General features: G+C 39.4%; 1 protein-coding gene across 1 annotated transcript; it reads left to right on the forward strand.

The window, feature by feature from the left end:
* Positions 1-1294: 1294 nt before the first annotated feature.
* Positions 1295-5423, forward strand: LOC119543105 (tubulin alpha-1A chain). The gene is made up of 4 exons (XM_037847786.1): positions 1295-1450; positions 3372-3594; positions 3738-3886; positions 4242-5423. Exons 1-4 carry the CDS (start codon positions 1448-1450, stop codon positions 5220-5222), a joined length of 1356 nt encoding a protein of 451 aa, XP_037703714.1. The 5' UTR covers positions 1295-1447; the 3' UTR covers positions 5223-5423.
* Positions 5424-9067: the final 3644 nt, after the last annotated feature.

Below are 9067 nucleotides of genomic sequence, written 5' to 3' on the forward strand. Positions count from 1 at the left end.
GAATGCAAAGCCTTTTTTGTCCCCAGTGGGCAACTGAGCAACCTCCAGAGTCTGGTTGAATAGCAACAGTGTGAAGCTGGCTACAATTCCCACAGTTAGAAGCCCAACCACAGAAGAGGATATTTACTGAACTCACATAAGAACTACATAAAAAATAAATGCAGTCATTGAGCCGACATTACAAAATTGTCTGTGGATGGAGACAACATTACAAACTGGTCTTCTTTTTACATTACATATCTCTCCTCTTTTTAATTTGGTGTCTCGGGTATTTTCTTTCTTTCTTTCTTTTTTTTTTTTTTTTTGCTTGTTACTTTCCAAAAAAGAGAACAATGCAGAAATATAACTGCACACACAGGTAGTTTAGCTTCTGAACTCAATTCTTTCTCCTTCTATTTTTCCAATTCTATATAAGGAAAATGATTCATTTCTAGGGACAATATGCCACATAAAAACACGACATAGATTTCTGGTAAAGGACTATTTCTAGTAGATTATTTTATTACCTTATGTTCATCAGCTCTTAATTATTACCAAATCAGTACTACTGTGTGCTTCCTTGTTAGTATGGCTATTCTTTCCTTCTTCATTAACTATTGGGGGAGGGGGTGGAAAAGAAGGTGTGAAAATAAATTACTTTCACCTAAAAAACCATTTGGAATGGCTCTATTACTGAATTTTTTTTAAATTAAAAAAAAGAATGACATTTACCAAAGCCATTTTAAGCATCACTCCCAACTTCTCTCCTACTTTATTTAAAAAAAAACAAAAAAAAAAAAAAAAAAAAAACCTTTATTGGAGAAGTTGTAGGTTTACAAAAAAAAAAAAAAAATCATGCACAAAACACCGAGTTTCCATATTCTCCTACTTTATTTTTAAAGCAGTTAGGGATGCCGAATCTTCACTGAAAATAGTCGACTTTAGTATACTATGAAGGAGGGACTGTGAGTAATTTTTCATTAAATATTTCATTTCAACACAAATCCTGCGATTAAGTGTAGGGAAAAAAAGCCTTCCATAGGTGATTTTAACTGTAGCTTGAATAAGTAGAATAAAATCATCCAACCCCGGTCCTCTTTTTACCATTTCCCCCGACCCCACCCCATAATGGATGCTCGGTTGACTGCTTTTCCTTGGTCTCTTTGTCTGAAGGATGCAAACAGTCTATGGATGCAGGGGGGAAAAGGGTGGGGGAGAGATTACCTCATCCCATGTCGCTTGCACCAATCACCACTCTCTTGTCGTAGCTTCTCTGGGCAGATTGAGGGGTCTGGACCAACAGGAAAAGGCCCCGGTCCATCCCCATGGTGACCGAGTTGTATATAGGGAGCCGCATCCGCCCATGTGCCGCAGGTTCTCTTACATCGACCGCCTAAGAGTCGCGCTGTAAGAAGCAACAACCTCTCCTCTTCTCCGCCATCTGCTCGGCAGTCGGGAAGCAGTAACCATGGTAAGAATATGTTTTCTCCGGTTCTTTGCGGCAGTTGGGTGGGGTTAGCTCTCCAAAGTCTACTTGAGGAAACCTTAAGCCATTTTCTTTTGCAGTTTCTTTGCTTTGTTTGCGAGGTCTAGCTTTTAGCCCGGCCGCCGCAGTGCGGAGTGCGGGAGCCAAGCAAGAACTGCGCCCATAGCGCAGAGAAAGATGGGGAAAACAGAGGCGGCGGAAAGGGAGCTTTTGTCAGCCCAACGCCGAGGCCCATCTGTCGGTGATGTAAAGGTCTGGGGCCGGAAAAGGTGATCGTGGCGTCGTCTGCTCGGCTTTCGATGAATGTAGAGAGCTCTTTTCTTTCTCGCTTCGTTTTTCAGGAACGGGGAGAGGAATCGTCCGAAAAGCAGAATTTTCTATTAATATAAAAAGATCCCACGCCGATTTGTTGGTATTCTAGAAAGACACTCGAATAGTAACGAGATAAAATTGTTAGTTTCTGTTGGATTCCATGGCAGGCAGCGTAAGCGCTGCGCAGGGGCGGAGTTGTTTGTCTCTTCCTTCTCTGGCGTTGTAGCCACTGGGCGGGGTTCGCCCTCATAAAACTTCTCTGTAAGGAAAAGACTTTTCATAAAAGCCTTTAATCATTGCAGAACTGTAGGCGTCAAAAGATTTTTCGTTCACTTTTAAAACTTAGATGAAATATATTTTTCTTAAGGAGCAAAATCACAGTTCACTTGACAAGCTCTTTAGTGTCTTGTCTGGGGACGCCCCACCCTGACCGATGCGTGTGTGTGTGTCCGTGTGTCTGCCTGGGCCGCACGTACATTCACCGAGAGAGAAAGCCTACTTTGTGAGCCAGGGCACCGTAAGGCTCAGGACTCAGGGAAACGCCCTTCCTCACCCCTCCTCATACATCAGTGAACACACAATGACTAGACAATGGAAGCTGATTAAAGTCATAGAAAAGAAAACCTATTGAATGTGATGAGAATGAATATTCGGTGGTGGGTAGAGAAAATCAGAATGAAAATACAAAATAGTATTTAAATAAATATTTCATTATCCTCTCACTGGGCTTTTATTCTTTGATAGCTTCTCATGTGATACTTGTTTCTAACTTACCAACTGTTGTTTTAAAGATACAAATAATTTCAGTTTTTTTGAAGTGGAGAAGATTCTGGAAAAACATTTTTTTAAAGTAATGAAATGTCTGCAGACAAAGAAGAATTATATCTGTATCCAGCTGTCTTTTGTTCTAGTGCCTCTTAATTAATTCATTTCAATTCAGGCACATTGGTCCCAGGCTGGGTCAGAGGAGGAAAACTGGCAAAACAGCACAATGAGATCATGTAGGCAGTTGCTAGAAATAGACCTTGCTCTGCTAAATAATGTAGCAGACAGTACAGGTTAGCACCAGGCACAGCAAATACAGCAATACAGCAATGCCAGGAGAAAGACCTTGTTTAGAAGCTAATTCTAACCTCCTAGTATTGATGGATTCTGCACATAGACTGCAGATGGGTGTGGCTGTTGGCCTCAGCTGCAGTGCAGATGTTCCTGTTGAAATACAAAGTCTCATTTACACAAAACTCTAATCTTTATTAAATTGGGAAGGAACCAGTGAAATGAATTCTAATTAATTTAGCATTGAATTTAATTTACTTCATTTTACTAAATCTATACTTTGCATATTTTTTAAATATGAAAAATCTCTATTCAAGCATGACTGTGAGAACAATGGGTTTGCACCATGTACTAAACAGCCATGTTATCATTTGGACCACACCCATCTACAGCATTTGTAGCAGGTGCTTTTCCTTTCTCATTTCTATTATGTTAGGGATGAGACCTCAAAAATTTTTGAAAAATACTGTATATTACTGAAAATTCAAAATGCTAATGCAGCCTAATTTTACATCTTTTTCTCTTTTCCTTTGTACAGCGTGAGTGTATCTCCATCCACGTCGGCCAGGCTGGTGTCCAGATTGGCAATGCCTGCTGGGAACTCTACTGCCTGGAACACGGCATCCAGCCCGATGGCCAGATGCCAAGTGACAAGACCATCGGGGGAGGAGATGACTCCTTCAACACCTTCTTCAGTGAGACCGGTGCCGGCAAGCACGTGCCCAGGGCAGTGTTTGTAGATCTGGAACCCACAGTCATTGGTGAGTTGACTCGGTAACCCGAGAGAGATCACAAGGATCTGGGATAGGAGGTCTGTTCTGGGGCTCTATTGATGCCCCCCAGGGTTAAATAGGCTTGTGCAGGTTATTAGTGATGGGTGGCACTTTGTGTTTTTTTTTTGCAGATGAAGTTCGCACTGGCACCTACCGCCAGCTCTTCCACCCTGAGCAACTCATCACAGGCAAGGAAGATGCTGCCAATAACTATGCCCGCGGGCACTACACCATTGGCAAGGAGATCATTGACCTGGTTTTGGACAGAATTCGCAAACTGGTATGTTTATGCCCAAGAATACAGTAATTAACCTAAGGAAGACATCTGAAATAAATGGTGTTTTTTTCAAACACAGAATTGAAATGGAATAAAGAGATGAATTATTCCTCTAGGTTTTTAAAAAAATTTCAGTTAAAACATGAATGATTTGGTGTCATTTTAAAAATATTAATGAAGATTTTTTTAAATTAAAAAATGCTGAGTAATTCCAGGGAAGGAAATCTACATTTTTTAAAAAAGTGTTTCTTGTCAAAATAAAATCTAAATACTTAGAGACATGTATGAAGAGTGAAAACACATTTACTATGCTTGTATCACAAAGAGTAATAACTATCTTTATTCTCTTTTCTAACAGGCTGACCAGTGCACAGGTCTTCAGGGCTTCTTGGTTTTCCACAGCTTTGGTGGGGGAACCGGTTCTGGGTTCACCTCCCTGCTGATGGAACGTCTTTCTGTTGATTATGGCAAGAAGTCCAAGCTGGAGTTCTCCATTTACCCAGCCCCCCAGGTTTCCACAGCTGTGGTCGAGCCCTACAACTCCATCCTCACCACCCACACCACCCTGGAGCACTCAGATTGTGCCTTTATGGTAGACAATGAGGCCATCTATGACATCTGTCGTAGGAACCTCGATATTGAGCGCCCAACCTACACCAATCTGAATAGGTTGATAGGTCAGATTGTGTCCTCCATCACTGCTTCCCTCAGGTTTGATGGTGCCCTGAATGTTGATCTGACAGAATTCCAGACCAACCTGGTGCCCTACCCCCGCATCCACTTTCCTCTGGCCACATATGCCCCTGTCATCTCTGCTGAGAAAGCCTACCATGAACAGCTTTCTGTAGCAGAGATCACCAATGCTTGCTTTGAGCCAGCCAACCAGATGGTCAAATGTGACCCTCGCCACGGTAAATACATGGCTTGCTGCCTATTGTACCGTGGCGACGTGGTTCCCAAAGATGTCAATGCTGCCATTGCCACCATCAAGACCAAGCGCACCATCCAGTTTGTGGATTGGTGCCCCACTGGCTTTAAGGTTGGCATTAATTACCAACCTCCTACTGTGGTGCCTGGTGGAGACCTAGCCAAGGTCCAGCGAGCTGTGTGCATGCTGAGCAACACCACAGCCATTGCTGAGGCCTGGGCTCGCCTGGACCACAAGTTTGACCTGATGTACGCCAAGCGTGCCTTTGTTCACTGGTACGTGGGTGAGGGGATGGAGGAAGGAGAGTTCTCTGAGGCCCGTGAGGACATGGCTGCCCTTGAGAAGGATTATGAGGAGGTTGGTGTGGATTCTGTTGAAGGAGAGGGTGAAGAAGAAGGAGAAGAATACTAAAGTTAAAATGTCACAAAGGTGCTGCTTTTACAGGGAAGCTTATTCTGTTTTAAACATTGAAAAGTTGTGGTCTGAATCAGTTAATTTGTATGTAGCAGTGTAAACTCTCATATACCTATGCTTTAAAACATGAAAACTTTGTTTCAGACCCAAACTCCATTTCTAATGAGTTTTGAATAAAGTTTTCCCTGTCTTAAGTGAGTTCAGTCTTGTGTGTTTTATTTTCAGTGTCTAAAAATTTTCATATATTTGGTACAATGAAAAGAAAGAATATCTGTTGCTGATGTATACATGTAACTATGTAGTGACTTAATTTTTTTAAAAATTTATCAGAGAAATTGTGGGTTTATAGAACAATCATGCATAAAACACAGGATTCCCATATACCACCCTATTATTAACAGCTTCCATTGATGAGGTGTATTTGTTAAAATTGATGAAACTTAATTTTTATTTTATTTTAAATTACCTTAGTTTACTCCTAAGCATTTATTTAAAGAATATATATATATATATAGCTTCACATGCTATTCTTAAGCTTTGAACCCATTATAATAAAGTTATTTCAATGCTAGTACTTTTTAGAGTTGAAAGTTGTTAATGCACAGTCAAAGGTCTGGTTGCTTCTGAGTATCAACTAAAGGTAAAATGGTGAATATTCCAAATGCATCCTCAGGTCTCTCAAGCTCCTTTACAGGCCCCCATGCTCCTTGGCACAGGTCTAGTGCCATTATGCTTGCTTTGCCCAGGGTTCCCAAAAGAAGTCTGTTCTGTCCAGGCAAGTGCCCTGTATGGTAGACCTACTTTTTAACTGTCTTCTTTTCAAATATTTTCAGCTGATATCATGTTGGAAAAAGCCCGATAAATTTATTTAATGCATGAATGTTAAGGCTCCAAGGATATTCTTCTAATATGTGCTGACAATTTCAAAGAACAAAATTATTTTAGTGTAATTTCAGGCATCAGCACCAGCACAGTGAGAAAAAGTTTTGGACCAAGAGCTTCTCGAACAATAGAGCTCAGTTGCCAGTCCAGCTGGCCAAAAGGCTATCTCTTCCCAAGGACAGCAAGTTGTCTCCCTGTCCCCTACCATCACATGATCTTATTAAGGGATACCTAGTGGTGAATGAAATGACTGTTATGGTATTAATTGCCCATTTATATTTCACTTGACACTAAGAGGTATAATAGTATTGTAATTACTGGAATCTGAGTTTAAAGGTGGTTAATGGAAATAATGAAATCTAAGAAATAACTCAGTTCATTTCAGAGACAATCCAATACATTGGTAACTAACTGAAATAAGTCCCAAGAAAAACTTCTTGTTTTATTCATAGCACTGGCTGATCTATAGTTTCATAGCATTTCGTAACTATATTATGTTAATTTCTATTTATTATTAATTAGAAAACATCACTTAAAAATTAACAAAGGTTAAATAAATCCCTAGAAGAAATATGGGTAACATTAAACATTAATAAAGTTTTTTGAGATCAACAGAAGGAAGAAATTACTATTCCAAACATGAAAAAAATACAAAGTATCCCCAATACATAAACATGAAAAAAGAAAAAAATCTAAAAAATTTAGATGTGTGGTATTGCTTAATGAATTATGGAATTTAAGACATATTTAATATAGAAAATTATATTGTGGTAATATATTCAACATAATGTTTCCCATTTTAAACACTTTCAAGTATACAATTCACTGGTGTTAATTACATTCACAATGTTGTGCTACCATCACCACCACCCATTATCAAAATTTTTCCATCACCCTAAACAGAAACTCTATCCAGTAAGCATTAATTCCCCATTCCCAACCACCACCCCACCCCCGGTACCCTGTAATTTACTTTCTGTCGCTGAATTTGCATATTCCAGTTATTTCATATAAGTGAAATCATACAATATTTGTCCTTTTGTGTCTGACATTTCACTCAACATAATGTCTTCAAGGTTCTTCCATGTTATAGCATGTATCAGAACTTCATTCCTTTTTACAGCTGAATATTTCATTCTATGTATATACTACATTTTTGTTTATCCATTTATCTGTTGATGGACACTTGGGTTGTGTTCACCTTTTTGCTATAGTGAATAATGCCGCTATGAACACTGGGGTATAGATATCTTTCTGAGGCCCGTTTTCAGTTCTTTTGGATATATATCTAGAAGTAAGATTGCCAAGTCATATGGTAGTTTTATGTTTAACTTTCTGAGGAACCACCAAACTGTTTTCCACCACGACTGCACTATTTTACATTTCTACCAAGAATGCACAAGAGTTCCTATCTCACCAATACTTTTCCATTAATGACCAAAAGTAAATTAGTGATTGCTAAGGTCTGGGGAAGGGGAAATGGGAAATGACTGCTAAAAGGTTCAGAGTTTCTTTTTGGGGGTGAGGAAAATGTTCTGGAATTCAATAGTGGTGATAGTTGCACAACTTTGAGAATATACTAAAACCACTGAATTGTACACTTTAAAAGGGTGAATTTTATGGTATGTGAATTATATTTCAATAAAAAAGAAATGGAAAGCTGTACTGCTTTGAATCTATTATGTACCCCAGAAAAACCATATTCTTTTAATCCAGTCTTGTGGGTGCAGACTTACTGTGGGTGGCATCTTTTGAATAGGTTGTTTCCATGGAGCTGTGACCCACCCAGTTGTAGGTGGGATCTTTTGATCAGATTATTTCCATTGAGGTGTGACCCCGCCCATTCAAGGTGGGTCTTAATTAGTTTACTGTAGTCCTTAAGAGAACTCAAAGATGCTTAGAGAGAAAACACCCAGAGACATTTTAGAAATAGCCATTGAAACCAGAGCTGACACCGAACCAGACGTTTGAAGATGCTAAGCTAAGAGATGAAGCCCAGAATTTTCCCCAGAGAAGCTAAGTGAAAACCCACAGATGCTTAAGGAGAAAGCCACTGGAATCAGAAGCTGAAAGCAATGCAGCCCGGGGGCAAAGGACACCAGCCATATGCCTTCCCAGCTGACAGAGGTGTTCTGGTCGCTATCAGCCTTTTCCTCAGAGAAGGTATCTACCTCTTTGATATATTTGAACATTTTCATGGCCTTAGAACTGTAAATTTGTGAACTAATAAACCCTCATAGTAAAGCCAATCCATTTCTGGTATTTTCCATTCCAGCAGCTAAGCAAACTGGAATAGAAGCAAAGAGATGAAAAGAAGTAAAGAATAAAGGGGTGGAGAGACCTGCATGGAAAAGAGCCTACAGCAAGAGTGAAAGACATAGAAAAAAAAATTTTTTAAGGAATTCTAAGGAATGTAATGTAGGAGAACAGCATCTGACAGGGTACAGAATTTTGCCCAGCAGTTTCAAATAGAAGACAAAGTAATAGATCTGATGCACAAAAAGCAAAAGCCCTTGCCTATTTGGATTAAAAAAAATGTAGAAACTAGGTCAAATATAAGTTTTGAATGTGCATCCCTAGTACCTAGCACAGTATAAGGGACATGGTAGGTATACAAAGATAAATGGTTGAAGTGTCAATTGTACAGTAAAAAAGATGCAAGTATAAAATCAAAAAAAGTTAAATAAAAGTCCTATAATCCTACTTTTGAATTAGGAATACTAGCATGAATTTGTGATATATTTTCCATTACAAAGAAAAAAAATTCTAGCTTTGTCCACTAAAAAGGCCTAGGACCAATGACCTACCCAGTAACAATGAGTATCCAGGTTGTAGTCTCCAAATACCATTTCTCACTGAAAGGAACAGAACTTTATAGAGAAATGGCTAGTGCCAAAACAGGAACAGAAAATCTACAACTTGAGCACGGAATAGTTTTTCATTCCAGAAAGGAAGGAAGA

This window comes from Choloepus didactylus, chromosome 8, assembly GCF_015220235.1.
Source record: "Choloepus didactylus isolate mChoDid1 chromosome 8, mChoDid1.pri, whole genome shotgun sequence".
Lineage (NCBI taxonomy): Eukaryota > Metazoa > Chordata > Mammalia > Pilosa > Megalonychidae > Choloepus > Choloepus didactylus.